Source organism: Gopherus flavomarginatus, chromosome 14, assembly GCF_025201925.1.
Source record: "Gopherus flavomarginatus isolate rGopFla2 chromosome 14, rGopFla2.mat.asm, whole genome shotgun sequence".
Lineage (NCBI taxonomy): Eukaryota > Metazoa > Chordata > Testudines > Testudinidae > Gopherus > Gopherus flavomarginatus.
The window spans coordinates 11,273,588-11,293,325 of NC_066630.1; the positions used below are offsets into that span (position 1 = coordinate 11,273,588).

Genomic DNA, 19,738 nt, shown 5'->3' on the forward strand with positions numbered 1-19,738 from the left:
GTGACAACTATGGCCAGCAGCTGGTTGCCTGGCTACATTTGATGATGTGACAGTTTTAAGAGTGCCTATCACAGTTCCATAAGCAAAGTTGACTTTTGATCTGAAAACAACTATTTGCTACACTGAATACAGTCTACCCTTTCCAAAATTACAGGTTTTACTCTTTGGCTACAGAATGAATGTTCTGAATATTGAGTAAATCTCTCACAGATAACCCTTTTAAAAAAAAGTTATGAAATTCAGCTCCTTGTCGGGCTATTTTTTTTTCATAATTCTCCACACTTCCTATACAGGTAACACATTGAAATTTAGGGAACTAGAAACATTTGACTGTTTTCAGGATTAATGGGGTTTTTACCCTTCATAATAGTGTCTTCTTCACCAGAGGCTGAAGAATGTGGAATACCAGACAGAACTGTCTTTTCAAAAATAACCATCATTTCTCATTTCTTCTATAGCTCTTATAAGTAATGCTCTACTGCTTTCCCGAACAGCAGGTACTTTCCGGTGCCAATTTAGGCACAGTCATACAATAAATACAGGACAAGAATCAGATTGAAATTAACTTTACTCCAACATATTATGCACCATTTACAAGATTACTTAAATTCTTCATTGGTGAAAAGCACTGTAACACTTATGAATAACTTACTTGTAGCTTTATGTATGTAACAGTACAACTTTAGAAGGTAACATGAGACAAATGCAAAAAAAAATTTTGGCACAGAGTTTTTTTGCATGCATTATACTAAACAGTTTCACAGCTATTAAGACAACGTTTCTTCTTTGGAATTGCCACTTGTAAATTTTATATAAAACAAAAAAACCCCTTGCTTCTGGCTGTTTATTACAATTTAATTGGCTAAAATGACAAAAGTCAAATAGGAACATCCTTCTGAAACTAAAGTTTGTCCACTAGAAGCTAGGGTGACCAGATGTCCCCATTTCATAGGGACAGTGCCGATATTTGGGGCTTTTTCTTATATAGATACCTATTCCCCCCCATCCTGATTTTTCACACTTGCTATCTCGTCACTCTACTAGAAGCTCAAACTTCATATGGTGAGGGGATGAAATAGACTTCTGATATTTCAAATGCGGTTGACAAATCTAGCTGCTTCAATATGCTCTGGAACAGACTCATCCATGGAGTTTTGTACTTACCCATTCCAAATAATTTAAAATACAAGTGAAACAATCAGATGCTAAATTATAGTAAGTGGTTAAAATGAAAATAAGGCCTGCTTGAAAACATGGCTCATAGCCCACCTCTTCCATATGTGCTCTTGCAAATATATGTAGAATAGTGTCTGCTCTGCAGCCAAGTGAGTGCTTGAAACATGTACTGGCAAAACTGCACATTCCAAAACAGAGGCCACTGTCTGAAACTTATTAATCCACTTGATGTATTGTATCAGCAGCTTTTGAATCTAATGTTTTCCACCTAAAGGCAGTATAAAGGATGATTTATGGGACTGTAAGTCAGAAGCAGCTCAGCAGATTGCTGATATTTTTAAGTAGCAGAAAACTCATTTGGGGATTTCCACTACTCCAGTTTTTAGTGAACTGGAAGAGTTATGCACACACAAAACAGACAAACTTTGCATCAACCTGACTGCAAGTCAATACAGAGTTGAACAATCTGGCCCTTTGAGTCTATTAATTGCATAGCAACGGAATTTTAATAAGAGAACGCACTCTAGCTGTAGGCTGGCAAATTCTTTCACTGACTTGTCTGGCATTCAAGCACGTAGACTTTAATTCACATCAACTACACCTCTACCCTGATGTAACGCGACCCGATATAATGCGGTAAAGCAGCGCTCCGCGGAGGTGGGGGTTGGGGTGGGGCGCTGGGCTGTGAGCTCCAGCGGATCAAAGCAAGTTTGATATAATGCAGGTTTCACCTATAATGCGGTAAGATTTTTTGGCTCCAAGGACAGTGTTATATCAGGGTAGAGGTGTACTTTAAAAAAAACTTCGGATGTTTAGAGAACCACTGAAATTCCTGCAAATTTGCACCATGCATTCAGAAAATGTACAGTCACTAACATACCCTCTGCTCCCACATATTTACCTCCTAGTGTTTATAGAGAGCATTATGAATGGAAGCCTGTTTGCAGTAGGTTTGTTGAGACACAAGCACAGCAGCATTTTTAAACAAATCAAAGTGAGACTACAAAGGCCCAACTCAAAAAAGACATTTTGATGTATGTTTATTTGGAACAACAGAAATCTTCACGTGAAGATTGTGTTGCAAAATGACAAAGAGCATCCCCAAATTAGATTAGAGCAAAGGAAACTATAGAGAATTACTCTGCACAGCTTTCATGATAAAAGATCTTTTAAACATAAATTGGTTGACCTCAGTGTTGTAATTTCAGCACCAGATATTCCTTTAGTAAATTAAGAATGATTTACATTGACTGAACAAAGCATACCAATATTATCCACCTCCGTGCTTTATTCAAGTACGTTCTACACCCGTAATTTTATATTAGATAATCTTTTAATTTAAAACCTCAACTCTTCCAATACATATGCATCTAAAGTTAAGAATGTGAGCAGTACCACTGAAATACATTACATTATTCACATGCTTAACATTAAAAATGTACCAAAATATTGTCAGGACCAGGACCTTAAATAGCAAACACCAGTCATTTTGTTAAGTTAGAAACATACTCTATTATCTTTTTATGCTATTTCAGAGTAACTACAGGTAATAATCTAGATGTACACATGAGTAACAGTGGAATTTAGACTCTTAAAAAAGGCATGGCATATGTATACTTGGAGGCAACATTTTCAAGGGAAATTTATGAAAATGTAATTTGGAAAAAAACAGATGTGGATCTGGAATGGTTTATAGCTTGAACAAGTTCAGCGAGACCAGTTTTACAATCTTAGTTTCTTTAATCTATTTAACTCTTAGCTGAATATAAATGCTTTATGCTGCTTTAGGATTTCAGATAACATCGAAAAGAAGAGTTTCTACACACCAGCTACTTCATTTTGTGTACATAAAAGAGTACATGTATATTTAAGAGAGTTAGATTTATTATCCTAGACTGCCAATTTCTGTCAGGCTGAAGAAACAAAAACTTCCCTGCAATTTAAACAAAGTGTTTTTTCAAATAAGCTCAAATAAGTATTTACAAGTGTATACACATAAATGGATGCTTGCATATCTCCACAGTATAAACAAACATGCCTCCTCTCTTATGAGGGCTTAACAAACTTACCAATATATAATGACACCAATAAAAATGCAAGGCAACTCATTGTTAAGTTTGACATATCTAGTTTTTCAGCTGTCTTTTTGCTTATATTTTGCAGAATATAAGAAAGGGGCTGCGTCCTGAACTTGTTTAGATCTCCTTTGGATTAATGAATGAAAGTGCAATATGTTTAATTTGCATACAAGTGTCAGTATTCTTTCAGACGCTAAAGCCAGTTTTTTGTTTTGAAGTTGATGTATGCATATGTTCATGTCCAAATAACTACATATGTGCACATTACTAGTATGCCACTTCCCTGCCCAGGTGCATGCAAAATACCCTATTTACAATAAAAGCACTCAAATCCCTAAAGTATATAAGTTAGAAGTGTCTACAATTGCATGACTTATCCATTTAAATGTTTTGTCCTTGGTGTTTCTCAGTAAATCTGCATGCCATGACGGTTATGTGGATGTATCCAAGAGACAATATAGACTACTCTCTGGCTTGCTTTTACTATCCTTTGAAAAACTGGATGCTTTAGACAGACAAGGTAACATGCAACTTTATTTACAGGCAGCCAAGGAAAGTAGAACACCTTCATCTTAACTCATGCTTCAGGGCACAGTAAAATGATTGTGACAGACCAGGGAAGAATTCATCTCTGGCTGAGAGAAAATATTGTATGGTTGTCTAAAGGTCCGATCCAAAAGCCCACTGAGAGCAGCAGAGATACTATCTACTCCAAGGACTTTGGATCAGACCCTAGAGCATTTTAAGGTTTTTCATTTTCCTCCGAAGGATCAGGTAATGAGCATTGCTAGCAATAGAATACTGGATTTGATTAACCAGTTGGCTGATTCATAATGGCAAATCCTATATTCAAGTTTTCCCCCCTCCCCCAACAAACGGGTCATGATATGCATGATTAGGTGACCAATCACAGCACATGTGAGTCTAGAATGGAAGTGGAGTTCAGAATGGTCTAACACAGGCATAAGAGATCCAATAGTTGCAAGGATGAGAATTGGGATAAAGCAGGAAATGCAAGAAAATAGTGCAAGTATTACTATTTGGAAAGAAGTTTGTATGGAGAGGCTATGGGGAAACCATAGGTGCCAAAAACAAAGTCTCCCTTTATTCACCAGCCAGCCCATTACAGCCAACAAAAGGGTAGTGAAACATCTAAGTCATTGTTAACAATACTGGAAAGAATACTGCCTAAAATCAGATTTGCAGACTGACACACTTAAGGTAGTTCAAATTATTTTGGAAGGGCAGGGCAAGAAAAATTGAAACTGAAAAAAAAAAATTTGGAAGAGTTAAATATTAACTGAAGATTTCAAATCAAGTTTTAATGCATTTGTTGAGTGCCTAGCACAATAGGGCCAAATTTGGTTGTGACCCCTCTTGTCTAGGACAAGTGTTAATTAAAAAATCCAGAACTAGGGATAACTTCCTTTAGTGTAAGGCATTTTCCACAGCCTAATTTTCAAGATTTCCAATGTAAATAATTTTCTATAATCAGAATGAACACATCACATTTGTTTAGACTGTAGGTAACTCTGGGACTCAAGTGACCCATGTCCATCAAAACAAGGTATATTTACTGTTAAATTGTTTTCATGCCACTAGATTTTATTTAACAGTTTCAAATTGTGGTAATACCAAACTCAGTTAAGGTAATAGCCCAGTATCAAATGTTAATCTTGTGGGGCTGGGAGGAATGGAGCCAAATTCAGCATCAAAGCCCTATTGTATTACTGTTCTTTGTAATGGCCTATTTTAGAGAACTGAAATAAGACAACTGTTCACAGGAATCAGCAGTGTAAACTCACTTCTATTGAAAACATGCTGCTGGTTTCCTTTAAGCCACAGTCACTGGTAACAGTGCATCCACAATTCACTCCTTTGTAAAAAGAGTTTTAGGCTTAAACCAAAGAAAGGATAACCTGCGGCTCCGCATCATGAGCCTGTGGGGTTGCTAGCTATTTTACTTGGGTGGCTAGTAGTGGGAAACTTACCTGCTGTAATTCCACTCTCTGAACACAGAATTTGATCCGCACTCTTGAGTTTTGGGCTTCTGGAACAAAACCTGAACTTCCAAAATGTGAAGTTGTGCAGGGCCACTGAGTCCCCACAACATCTCCTCTTCCACAGAAGGTGGTACGTTCCACCTCTGTACAACATGCTTGCTCCCAGTTGCTGGTTCTTTCTGAGCAAGAGGTTGAAGCAATTACCTATGAGAACTTATATATCTAACCACTTCACTTTGAGATGTCAGTATAATCAGTGCATCAGTTGGATGGCCACAGCCATCTATGCACTAAGAAATGCATTCTCTGGTTCTACAATAAAGCAATGGGAAAATACTCTTAAAACCAAAGCATACACATTGTTACAAATAGTAACAGATAAGATGGATTCATCCAGCCATACTTTATCTGTCTCTCACAAGAATTGGATGGGTGAGAAGGAATCCAGTCATACATCTTCAGAGAATCAGAATTACATGCAAGTAATTTTCCCTTCTCTCAATATACCATGCTGACTGGGTTCCTCCTTCCAGAGACCAAGAAACTTGAGGGAAGTTTCCACAAAGCAGCAGACTCACCAAATTATGGAGAACTAGAATGGCGAAAGGCAGTTTTGTACACTCAGGACTGTGGAGACTTCCAGGACACTCCCCCATCTTGAAAACGTCAGGGATATATATTAAATAGGGACAAGGAGCATAGGGCATGCATTGCAAGACAGGCATGCAGCAGGATTTGTTGTTTACATTACACAATTTCAAGCAGGGGTACAGATGACCACCAGCTAAGCCTGTTGGCTTGATTATAGCACATTTAAGAAAGCAGGAAAAGCCAAAAACTTCTCCAAGACTGATTTGATAAAGGAATATCCTGCAACAGAAGAGTCACCTTCATCTAGCATATTGGTTAAGTCCTACATAGTAAAGAGGGAAACATTCTCAGTTTTGCACTGGGAGCAGTGACCAGAAAGGACAGGCTATAGATCATAGACTCATAGACTTTAAGGTCAGAAGGGACCATTATGATCATCTAGTCTGACGCACATCAGGTCTCCAGAAACAAAAACTTCTACATAGATGAGTGACTGGTTAGTGTCAAACACATACCCAATACCTCCCCTCTTCCTGTGAGTAAGCAAGTGTTCCTTTGCCTTTGAGAACTAAAAGCAGGATCTTGGGTCCTTATTATTACAAGTGAACAAAATACGCTAAAGAGTTGATCTGGGATCTGTGCATGATTTTTAAAATGACCAACTAAGGATATACTTGAAGGGATATGCCGAGTGCTTAATCCAGCTGCCCCCTTTCTGCTGCAGCCAAAAGGGTTACTCCTTTAGTCAATAAAGCAACTCGACATACACCAGCTTAGTGAGAGGCAACACAAATTGAGGACAAGATACTCAAGTTTGAGAGAGAGAAGTCAAAAATCTAGAGCTCAATAACGACCCTAGATTAGTAAACATGCCCCAAGGCTACCAAAGAATAGACCAGAGACTGCACTGAGCTCAAGTAGCCAACACACATCCCAAATACATCTACAAGTAGAGAATGTGGCTACCTAAAGGCAATTACCAATTGGACAGCACAGGAAGCTGCATAATTTGACTTAATAGAATTTGAAGGAAGGTCTGGTGACAACAGTTAAGGGAGAGAGGCTCAGCTTTCATCATTTGTCTATATGAACTATGTATTTTGTTCTTTGAACTTCAGGCCCACTGGAATCATGTCTTATAGTACATCCAACCAGAAGAACCAGAATACTACTGCAAAAATTAAAATTCAAGTTTCACTATGGTCTGAGCTGGTACCTGCCACCTTCTGGCAAACAGAACACAGTGTCTCACGTTTCTCTCAGTTTATGAAGGCTGCAGGACTCAAGGCCTCTGGACAGCTCAAACTGGGTACACTGGTGCAAAGCACAAACCTTATCTTCTCCAAGGCAGACACAGACAGGCAAACCTTTCCAACAAGTTGTTCTTGTGCCTGGGACTGCTCTATGATACACTGATGTCTATGTATCTGACTTCCTCATCTGGAGGAATCATGATGTCCAGTGCCCCAAGATACCTACAGACAATGCCTTACTGATTGGCACACTACAGCAGTGCCCCAAAATGCAACTCTGAAACACTGGCCTGAAGAGTGCACTGCAGAGCCATAGAAATTCGTGTGCCTGGGAGCTCAGGTATGCAATCCACCCACTGCACATCACACTAAGCTACCCCCATCACAGCAAAGTTTTGGAGTACTAAGACAAGTGATCATGCAGCAGTTGGTGTTGGGTAAAAGCAGTCTGAAATGCTCCGAGGCAAAGTAATTCAAGCCATGAAGAACTCCCCCATAGAGAAGCCATCAGCACCTCAAATTTACTTCCTCGGCACTAGTGCTGTGGGTGAACACCTGCCTAGTGCAGCAGGGGAACATCTGGACAATGCACCCAGACATCTTGTGAATTACACCATAGTGTTGGTACCAGGTATGTTAAGGGTGACCTCTTTGTACATCAACAGGCCAATGCTCCAAGTCCCCTCAAAGATACCGACTGGCACGCTAGTCAGAAATACACCAAGCCTCTGTTCCGAGGTACCACCATGTAGTGCTGACCCAGCATATTGGAAGTAGGAACAGCAAATGAGCTCCAGGGCTCCAAGATGTGCCTATGTTGGGAAAGTATCACTGTAGCGCCCAGCTCTGATGTGATACAAGATTATCTGCTACGGCATCAAGCTCCAACGGCACAGCAAGCCCTGATTACTCAATGGTGCTGTCAGTGCCCTGCAAGTTCACCATACTCTGATGAAATGGGAAGGCAATCTAGGCCCCAACATTACAAATTCCTCTGATATGCCGAGCTCTGACAACACACTAAGACAACAGATCTTGCTCATGTGTGGAGGCATTCTGACCCCACTGCAGTACTACAAACACCAATGGAACCACAACCATCTGAATCCTGGAATTGCACTGCAATTGCCACTACCACTCAGGCTGCACCAAACTAAATCGCACTTTGAGTCTCGTACCAACATACAGAGGATTGTGCCTTTTACACACTGATCTTCAGAGCTGTGCCCTTTCCTTAAACCGGAGGCAGGAGAGCATGGAATTGGTTCCAAATATTTCTGGATAGCACACACAGGTGCTCTAAGGCAAGGCACAGCTGCTACCAGCCTTCTAGACTGACCTTCAAGGCAGAACTGGATGATCCTGAAATAAAGTTACAAGAAAATACAAAAGTTAGCAACACCTCAGAAATGCTAAAAGAAAGAAAGAAAAAGTGATGCAAGGCTGAAGACTGGAGCTCACAGCAAAAATTCACATCAGAATAACTGCCCCTCCATTGAAATACATGACTGTTGTAACTGACCAGTTAGGAGAAGACAGTAGATGACGGAGATCTCCATGCTTCGAATATCATCAGCTTTTAACTGCTGAAGGGGAATGCTTTACAGTGAAGCCAGGGGCAGGAGTGGCTGCTGAGCCCACTGTGCAGAGGAACAATGTACCTGCTGCTATACAGGGAAGTCAGCAGCCTCAAACACTCTGAGCTTTGGGAGTTCTATCTAGTCTTGTTTCGGAAGAGTAAGATTTAAGAGTAGTAATTTAGTCAACAGGCTATCAGAGAATTCAGTCATTACAAATCTAACAGTTTCTATAGTCTTTGGAAAGGTTCGTAGTTATAGTATAATCAATATACTATTCCTCAAATTAGCAAATAACTGTGCTATTGGTAGGTGAATTACAGTGTAACCTGATGATTTGTTCTGATCTTTCACTCAGACAGTCTAATATTTAGAATTTTCTTGATTTTGTTTGCATCAGAACCAGAGTTTCTTGCAAATCACAGTTTAGGAACACAAATCCCTCCTTGAAAAGTCCAAAAATACTTTAGACCCGGAGGCTGCTTTATTACAGTATGTGCAGTGAAGTTACTGCATGATAACTTTAAGAGTTAAGAATCTCAAAAAGTTTTTATACCCCCTTAACACCAATGCTGATTATACCAATTCAGAGAGAAGTAAAAACAAGTGTCGCTACTCACATTAGTTGCAATTTAAATTATAAACGCAATAATCAGCAAATCTGTGTTCCAGCTTCATTTTTGGGAGAACTCCTTGGAAACTACATCTACTAATAAATTCCTCAACATCTCTTTTTGTATAGGACAGGTAAACCTTGCCATATTATAATCTAAGACTTTAAAAAACAAGAAGCAGCTTATGCCAATAAGGGCTTTTTTGGTGAGCAAGATGTGTCAGAATTAGATAGGCCTACTTTTGCGTCAAGACAGTAAGCCTAGGTCTGAGCCAAAAGTATACAGGTATAGACAAATATAAAAGCCTGAACTGAGGTTCAATGGACATGTTGATATAGCTTTGTAACACAGATCAACAACGGCAGGCACCACGAGAACATTCACTTTAAAAGTTCAAACTTGCATTAACAGGTTACAAAAATGTATACATATTCTATGTTTAAGTTACATATACAACAACTTAAGTACCTTATGCATGAAAAGTTTTTTTTAGACCAACTGCATATAGGCAACTATATTCAACGTAGATAACTTGGTCAGTTCCTTCTCCCGCCCCCCACCCCAATAACTTAGTTTCAAACCACAAGGAAAACAATTTTATTAAGTAGCACTCAATGGCTTGTTCCAAACTTCTGACAAACCAAGGAACACAATTCTGCACAGGTCTGTGTTTCTACTGAACTGAACTGTGACTCCATTGTATTCCAGGCCAAGTCAGCCAGAAGAAAGTCATCCATAGCTGTCTGTGTCTCATTGCTGGTAAGAAATAGGCTTCCAAGGGTCTCAAAGCAGCTATCCATAGTCTGTGTTTCAGCACTATTCAGCTGGACTTTATTTTCTATATTTTGACAAGGTATATTTTTAGCAGCAGAGGGTATTTCTGTCTGGGTTTCGGTATCAGATGAGTCAGTGCTCATGGAGAAGCTGGATTGCTTCAAAATACTTCCCAAAGGCAAATGGGTGCTACTGTCTAAGAAGGAATTTAAGTCTGTCTGTGTCTGGGTATCAAACATTTCCAAACCTAAGAAGTTGGAATTTCCTCTGCAGCTATAGGATTGAGTGGCACTGTCCGAAAAAAATAAGTCAGTCTGTGTTTCAATATCCAGAGATTCCAAGACTGGCTCAGAGTTCAGGTTACCAAGATCACTCTCCTCAGTTTGTGTTTGAATATTGGAAGCTGAAAAGAACTCTTCAATGTCAAAGTCTATTCCTGTGCTCTGTGTAGGGCCAGATGGCAGATGCGTATCAGCCCCTGAGCTAGTATCAGACAAAAGACCACGATTATCCAATGTCTGGCCAGACATGTTACCTGAAAAGATGTTTTCCAGATCACTTAGTAAGTCCATTGTCTGGGTTTGATTATCTGTCATATTTTGCTGTGGGAGTATATTAGTCTGCGTATGGAAGTTGATAATGGGTTCAGATTTTATTGTATCCTCACTCAGGGTCTTGCAGTTACTTCTTTGTAGCAATCTTTGATCTAGGTTTGCAGTCATTAAATTGTTTTCTGAGAGCCCAATCTGGGTTGAAACATTGTAAGCTGAATGAACACTGTCAAAAATGTCATTGCACATTACAGCCTGGTCCATTTGTATTCTTCCATCAATAGAGTTTTGTGTTCTATTGGTTTGAGTCTCTCTAGAAACACCACATGACTGGAAACAAGCCTGAGCAAAAGCATCAGTCTGGGCAGCTATGGATGAAGTCAGTTTAGAACTAGGCAGCAGTGTCTGAGTCTGAACACTAACTGGTAGCGAAACCTGTGAACTGAATGTCAGGTCCGTCTGAGAGCAAGAGGATACAGAAGAATCAGGAGCCCAGGCTGCAGCTGGCATAAAGTTTTGTGAAATGTAAGATAAGTCAGTTTGTACATTTATTGAAGAGATTTTATTCTTGTGACACGTGCTCCCCAGCTCTTGTACTGTATTATTTGATGTGATCTTACCCAGACTGACTTGGACGCTGGTGCTAATTGGTTCAACATCACCAGAATTTGCTGGTTTTGAAATAGGCACTGTGTCTTTAAATACAAGTGCTTCAGCCTCCAATGCTGGTATCAGAATTCCTATAGACTGAGGTAATAAGTGAACAGTACTCATAACAGAGCCTTGATTATCAACAGTCACTACAACAGGTTTGACAGAGGAATCTGTTGCTGACACAAAAATAGGCAAGTGAGCAAACTGCATTACTGGAAGTTTAACCAAAGCTACTCTGGGCTTTGGCAAAAGCATCTTCGGTGTACATTTAGGCTGTGAGAGCGTTTGCTTACTGACATTAGAACTGCAGGAGCCTTCAAAGGAGGCCATTAGTTTCATTTCAGACGATTCCAAGTCCTGAGTGCAGGTACCACTGGTGCGTGCATTGATGAATGCTTCACTCGCTTTCTCTACCAAGTGCTGATTGGAAACCTCAGTGCACATTTTCCTTTTCTTACTAGGTGGATCCCTGTAAACATGATACATTAAGAATTTATCTCACAGTTTAGAGACCAACAACAAAATCCTCCCTCCCAGCTCTTTCAATCATGGCACTAGACCTTGTGGGAGTGGAGGTATAAGTTAAATCCTTCCGTAGGTCTGAATTGGCAGAAAAACTAATCCTGATCATGAGCTTTTCCTTATTAAAGTTAAAAAAAAAAAAAAAAAAAAGAGAGAGAGAGAATGAGGAAAATGCTAAAAGAGTAACCTCTCAGTATTTTGGGTTATGGTGTTTAAGAAAACGTTCAAAGAGATAGTTACAGTCTTACAGAAAATTGGAGCCTAGATTTTCTAACCCATGCATAACATGAATGCACAAGTATTCTAATCTTGTAGCATTTCACTCTGCAAAATACACAGTAGGATTCAGTAAATAGATTGCTTCATGCATGCACACTATTAGGAAAATTTAGGCACCTTTTATAGATGGCAATTTTTCATACTTATCTTTTTATTAACTGCCAACCATTGTCTTACTAATGAAAGCAACTGACACATATGGTGCCGTATAAGTGTTAAGAGTAAAAATATGTAATTCACATTGCTTACTTCAGGCTACAGAACTGTACTGGGTGTGCAAATTCCCCATCCAAGAGCATTCCTTTTTTACTTTTATAGCACTGCAGGTCGCACAGTTCCAACAAAAATCAGTTGCAGTTCTAACAACAAATGCAATAAATGTCACCAGCAATAAGAGGACCACAGCTAGTAGCACTTCTTGTGCTAGACACTAGAAGCTCGATCTTACATAGTACTGGATACGCAATTCCCTTGCCATCAATGGAGCTAGGACTGCTGTAAGTAATGGAAGGAAGCAGCAGCAAACTGCATTAGTGTTAGTGGGAGTAAACTGCATATAGGTAGGAGATCAACCGAAAGGAGTTAATTATGAGGCACATGTAGGAAGAGGTCATAAAATAAAATAAATTAAATCACAATCAATAATAGCTTCACTGTTACCTGTGCTCTGCAGGGATCTCATGGCCAGTTCGGTAAACATGAGACAGTAATGCTGTTCTGCTGGCATAAGGGCACCCACAAGTACACTGGAAAGTCTTGCCACAGTCTTCTATATGTCGTTTCAAGTCCCATTCCGTGCCATATGAGTTGCTACATTTATCACATTTGTGTTTCTTTTCAGCATGCATTTTCATAAAGTGCTAAAATTCACAGTGAAAGGTAGACAAGTTAACAATACAAAGGAATTGGTTAAGAGGTCATTTCTTTACAAGACAGATACAGTGTTAGCACATGCAAACAATTTAGGAGATATGCTCGTCTTGGAGAAGAGTGAAAAAACTATCCTTAATTAGAAACAGTTTTAAGAATTCAATAGAAATATTTAGGCATTTCACTGAAAAAAGATTTAAAAATTTAAAATATTTTCTTGCACTGCTCGAGGAATGAACAATACAATACTATTCTAAAGCAGTGAGAACTACAGAATGAAGAGAAGTCTAGTTTCATTGTCCAAGTTAAAGTGAGGGCAAAAAGTAAACAATGAAAAGTAGCTTAAATTAATTTTAATAGTTTTTATTAGTTATTTGTACAAAAAAACCAGTAGTTTAAATATGATTTTACACCATCATTGACCTTCTAACTGATTTCCATTGTTTTACTTGGGAATAAGTCTTCATGCAATACCAGAGAATGAACCTGTTGGCAATCTCATACACCTGGTCATTAATTTTATATCATCAATTCCCACAGCTGTTAGTTATAGATTAAATACTGCCACTTAACATTTACAGGGCCTCCTCCTGTACCATTGACATCAATGGGAGATTTGCCATTGACTTCAGTGGGCACAGGATCAAGCCCACAGTGCTTCTCATTCAAGGATCTTGCTGTTTATTAACGTTATTTAAATAATCAAAATTCCCACCCTGAGAGGGGCACTCTCTCTCTCTCCTTCGAAAAAATAAAAGGACTAGAACAAAGAGGAGAGGCTACGTGAGTAGTCCAAAGTTCCCAGAGCAAGTAAACAGAACTCTTTATTTATGGCCCTGCGCGCTAGCCACTAAACCACATCACTACCATGCTGAATCATGCAGCAGACTGACACTGAAGATGAGTCACAAATGTTGGCAGTTGGATTTTCAACAGAATTTAATACTTTTCATAAAGAATGCATAAGTGACTTTTTCTTAACAAGAGATAATCCTGATTAACATGCAACAGAAAGTCATCTGTGTAAAGACGTCAACTCTTGAGACAAAAGTACAGGAGTTAGTCTTATTTCTTATCCATTTAAGATGGCTAATAATTTTAAACCAGCTTATTGCCCTTGGACTTTTTGTTATAATTGGACATTTATGGAAAAATGTTAACCACACGTAACTCTTTGGAAAATCTGTATCGGAATGACCTTTTCTAAGTTGTTCATTTTTTAATCAGTTGTTTTTTTTAAATGAGAACATGCCCAGTGCCTGTTAGACACAAAGGCCCAGGTCTTCCAAAGTGGATGTGCAAATTGCCATCTGCACACAAACTGGTGTTTCTCCACACACTTGCTCTGCAACTCGAGTATACACATTGGGATGTCTGGCACGTGTGTTTGGATACAGGAAGGTATAAGCACTCTTGAAGATTTGGCCCATGTTGTCCCCAGATTCCGCTTATATTATTACTCAAGGAAAAGTAGTCCAGAAAAAAAAATACCTGTTTTACAAGTGAAAATTGGGAAAATGGTCTGTTTGGTCCTCTAGGGCAGCCTTCAATAGGACAGCAGTAGAATTTCTGTGTAGTTTTCAAACCTTTCCTTATTGAAGGATTTATTTTTTCATCCTGAAAAAGTACATTTTCATTAAAAGTTGGCAAATGGGTCTGTACTACTATTAATACAGTGTTCAGAATACAGATTAAACTTTGCTCAACATTTACCAGCCTTGACATTCAAGCTGATGGAATTGCTTATCTGTTCAGATACTATTTTGTAACTATACCAGCAGAACTCTTCAGGAATCACAACTGATGATCTGAGAGCAGTATACTATTATTTTACTTCCAAATATTAAATTCTCCTCACCATACAGGAAATACTTTCAGAATCTAAACAATTTACACATGCTATTTCTTAACTTTTCAGAGTCCAAAATGAACGGAGCGAAAGCTCCAGCCTCTACACTGCATTTCACTAAATATTTACAGTGTTCCAATACACTGTAGTTTTAATTTTTCAGAATTGCCTTATGCTTGGTGTTTCCAACCGGTAAGGTTTCTACTTTACAATTTATATTTGCCTGGAACAATCACACTGCCATCAAAGTTGTTGAAGCAAGTAAAATTAAAAAACAAAAAGTTCCATGTGCCACTTAGTAAACTTTTTGTGTGTGCTTGTATGCAGTCTAGATGTTCACAGCACCATACTACAGAACCAGAATACCATTAGGCACAGATTCTGCTTAGTTGTCTCAGGAAGAGACATCTCCCTTATCAAGGAAGATTCCCTCAGTCTCGACCACAGTATTCTGCTATCCACATATTTCAGCCACTTGTGCCGGGACACTTAGGGATAGTAGCAGGTTACTAGTTAAGAAGGAATTTTGGACTAAAATACTCAGCTGCACCTGAGCAAAATACAGTGCTGCTAGGAAGCATAAAGACAAAAGTAGCACCTCTTTTGTCCCTCCAGATCCTGGAACTGGCTGGGGAGCCAAAGTCCAGGCACTATAATCTCTCTCTGGTACCAACTTCTGCAGTGTGAAATTAGATTTAACTTGATCTGATGCCTCTTTTCATGGGGGCTGACTGCTAATCTGATGTTGGATCCAGGGATCAGCCCCATAAGGCCTCCCTGATGAAGGCACAGAGCCTCTGCTGCTTATCAATGCAAGCTCAAAGTGTGAAGGCCCTATAAAGAGCAGCAATCCAAATAATGGTTTACCATCTCGAGCAGAATAGCAGGTACCAACATCTGTCTCCAGAACATAGACAGACACATCACAACACTGCTTAAATACACCCCTCTTACCAGAGACCTCAGAGCCCTGATAGACATTTTAGTAATAGCCAGAGAACCTTAGTGCCAAAATAAAAACCTAACAGTACAACAGGGCAACACCAAAAGTTGAGTTTGGGATTAGAAAGACCCCAAGAAATCACCCTGGGAACAGAAAGAAGGTCCCTGCACCTGACCACAGAAATGCATAAACTGAGATAGTTTGGGACTGCACAACATTTTTATAATGTCTGCTTCAAACATCTTAAGTGAGACGAGTGCTCATGCAGCTCCAACAGGCATCATCTTCCAGAAAGTTCCCGCAGCACAGCATGGGGCGAATTCCACAAACAGGAATAAACAGATGCTACATTAATTAGCTCATTTTTGTCAAAGTGAAGCTTTAACAGCTGCCAAACCAAGATAAGTTATGTCTTCAATGAATGGAACATAATCAATGCTATACACGTTTGTCAAGCAACTTATGTTTCTACGCATTCAAACCTGGTTACTAGTAAAAAACATTTTGTTGCAAGATAGTTTTACTAATGCTACAAGTCTATACAATGAAGTTCAAAGAATCTAATGAATGAGATGGTCAACTCTCTCATTTCACCAAAAGAAAACCTGACAGATTCTTGAACTTTGTCAATTAAATGTGGGGCTTGGGATTCATCTTTGGCCCCCCTACTCAGTGGGGGCTTCGGCTCTGATCTCCCCAGCCAGGGCAGTGGGTCTCAGGTGGACTCAGGCTTCGGTCCCCCACACCTGGGGCCATGTAGTAAATTTTGTTGTCAGAAGGGGGTCATGATGCAATAACATTTGAGAACCCCTGGTATGGTAGGTGTCTAAAGAAGCAGATAGTCACCTAGCGGAATTCTCAAAGTGCCTAGACTCTCTAAGGTGCTTTTGATAATTCCACTAGGTGGCTATCTGCTTTTATAGGCACTTAGTTAGCAAGTTGGACTTAACTGCTAAAAGGGTTTAGTAAAAGAGGTAAGCTGTAAAACAATGCTGAATATGGAAGAGGCAACTCTACATATATTGGTAAAAAGTTTCCTTAGTTGGGACTATGTGTATGTAGCTCTAAATTAAAGTATCATTCAGTCAGTCATGACCAGATAAAGTGTCATTAGAATCTGTATCTCCAAAAATCTAATCTCCATAGACACTGTGTGTCTGAGCCACACCAGTGTTCCAATACTAGCCTGAGCAATTACCAAACGGAAAGTTGAGTACAAGGAATCTCATGAGTGTACCTGGCACTATGATAACAGTTCTGAGAGCTTTTATAGCAGTTTATGTGGAGAAAGAACACATTGTATTTTCTTCCCTGATAGCAAACTTGGAACACAACAGTTAAATACTGCAGTAACTGTGGTTCAAAATGATGGCCCACGTGGATCCAGGAGTGCTGCGTGCACCGGAAAGCACAAGCTCGGAATGTTTAGAAGAACAATGTCTGCTGAAACTGCGCACAAACCCTATGTATCCATTGTGTCCCTCAACCCCAGGACGCATCAGCTGATGCCACTCAATTCCTTCTAAATCCTTTTGCGCCAAGATCCACATAGGCCAACTCGACCAATAATCAACAAATCTAACTGGCTATTTCACTACGAAAATATGACGTTTTGGTGCCCAGGGAACTATTATATGTCTGTATTCCTGTAGTACAATGTGGCCAGGGCCTCCAGGTGCCACAGCAATACAAATAATGATAAAATGATGAATGATCTTTAGAAAGAAAAAACCCAAGCTACTCTTAACAGTATCTGTTATTCTTGAATCTTTTAAAAATATATATTAAAATATACCACACACAAATACCACAGAGACAAACCAAACACTAAGTACGCATATACTGTTAAACAACTTTATATATTTCACACTGAAGGGTGTTTTAAACAAAAAAGCTGTTGCTAGAAAATGCATCATTCTCCCTATTGTAATAAAATAAACATGATACACTAATCTAGAACAGCCCATCAACACCTATATAAATCTTTACAGTACGCTTTGAACAACAGTGGCTTTAGAAACAATTGGACAGTTTACTGAGTTTCTAAAGAATGCTAACCCTTGCAGAGGACCTCAAAACTGAGAATGGGAGCTCCCCATCTAGATGTTAGATAAATCAGAAGGCAAGGAGGACCCAGGGGACACAGATGTAGTGCTAGACAAATGGTAGGCAGCCAATGCTCAAGTACACACTTGGGGTCAGGTTGGGAGCATGGGTCAGTATGTAGACCTGGTGTGTATTACTTTTGTGCATGCTCAGGGCTGCGGGCACCAGAGGTGGCAGTCAATATCAGGACCAAGTGGATCTAGCTTAAGTGCAGACTTCGGTACTTGGAACCGATGGTCTTAGGTGCATACCAAGAGCTCCATAGGTGCCGACCATGTGGGTGCTCCAGGGCTGAAGCACCCACAGGGAAAAAAATAGTGGGTGCTCAGCTCCTCTTCCTCTCCCCCAGAGCCTCCCACCCCCTGGCAGGCCCCACCGACCAGTGCCTCCCGCCCACCACAATCAGCTGGAACTGCGGGGGGAAGAGGAGTGGTGGCAAGGCATACTCAGAGAATGGGGCAGAACGAGGGTGGGAAGAGATGGGGCAGGGCCTTGGGGGAAGGGGTGGAGCGGTGGCAGGTCCTGGGGTGGAGCAGGGGTCAAACAGTCCCACAGAAAGTGGAAAGTTGGTGCCTCTGAACCAGACATGGTGCATGCTCAGAAGATCTCAAGGGGTGAGGAATAATGGGGACAAGCAGGGGTATCTGGCTCTACATTTGCTTACATCATGCATAGTGCTGGAGAGTTTGATTCCATGGCCTTGCTCACATGTATGCTAAAAGCCAAGAAGGTTTTTTTGGACATGCAATTGTAGGAAGGAAGTTCAATATGTGGACCTTCATTGGGTTAGGGGATTTTTGAGGGGTGGATGGGAGGGCCTGGTTAGACTTGCTCTAGTGCATGTTCAGGAACAAATGAAATACAGGGTTCAGCACCTGGACCTGGAGGATCTTGCTCAGGAAGAAGCTCATGGCAACGGGGATTCGGTATCTGGACCCAGTGGACTGGGGTTTAGTACCTGGACCTGGTTGGGCTTGTTCAGATGCACACTCAGGGCTGGGGGTAGACAATATGAAGGGTTCGGTGTACATGGGCTCAGGTAAGTGATCAGAATAGGGAAGGTTTGGTACTTGGACCCAGTGAGCCAGAGATGTGTTGATCCACTGTACCTTGTTCAGCGGCTTGGGGGTGGGATAAAAGGGGCTAGGTATCCAGACCAGGTGGGCTGGCACAGGGTCAGTACCAGCTGAGTCTTGCTGGGAGTGGGGAATAATAGGGTTTTGGTACCTGGTCCCGCAGGCCAAGGGGGGGGGGGTCTTGCCCAGGCGCACGCTCGGGGCAGGGGCAGGGGCGGGCCGGTAGCCGGAGCCGCCGGGCGATGCCCAGGCGCACGCTCGGGGCAGGGGCGGGCCGGTAGCCGGAACCGCCGGGCGATGCCCAAGGCAGGGGAGGATTGTAGCCAGACCCGGCGGGCCGGGGAGGGTCAGTACCTGGACCCGGTGGGCCTTGCTCAGGTGCATGCTGAGGGCCGGGCTGTTGGGCAGGACCTTGCCGCAGCCGGGCACCGTGCACAGAATGTTGGTCCGCACGGCCCGGGACAGCTCCGTCACCGACGGCCGCACGAGCTCCCGCGGGGCAGGGCGGTCCGTGTCAGGGGCCGAAGCCCGGGGCCACCCCGGCCCCTCTCCGCGCCGTCCAGGCTCTGCACCTGGCGCCGCCATGTTGTTTTCGGCCGCTTACAAACAAACCGGCCTAGCAGCAGCACTTCCGGGTGGGCGACGGAGACAGCTCATCATTAGTCATCTTGTAATTTGAATATTCATAAGGGGCGTGAGGACGCTCGGCGCTGGTCACGCCCCTTGGCCCTGGCTCCGCCCACAAACACTCCGCTCCGCTCGGCATCGTCTCGTCTTCATTCTACAGCTGGGCCGGGCCGGGCCGCCTCGTTCCCGAATAAC

At 41.2% G+C, this 19,738-nt stretch overlaps 1 protein-coding gene across 2 annotated transcripts; it reads right to left on the reverse strand.

Annotated features, from left to right (window-relative positions):
• Positions 1 to 6,200: 6,200 nt before the first annotated feature.
• ATMIN (ATM interactor) lies at positions 6,201 to 19,471 on the reverse strand. 2 transcript variants are annotated; one of them, XM_050923384.1, is made up of 4 exons: positions 19,271 to 19,471; positions 14,434 to 14,559; positions 12,733 to 12,932; positions 6,201 to 11,740 (listed from the first exon to the last, which is right to left on the reverse strand). In XM_050923384.1, exons 1-4 carry the CDS (start codon positions 19,298 to 19,300, stop codon positions 9,904 to 9,906), a joined length of 2,193 nt encoding a protein of 730 aa, XP_050779341.1. In that variant the 5' UTR covers positions 19,301 to 19,471; the 3' UTR covers positions 6,201 to 9,903. The 2 variants fall into 2 exon arrangements, with proteins under 2 accessions (XP_050779341.1, XP_050779340.1); XM_050923383.1 differs by lacking the exon at positions 19,271 to 19,471 and adding an exon at positions 17,927 to 18,125.
• Between the last annotated feature and the right edge of the window lie 267 nt (positions 19,472 to 19,738).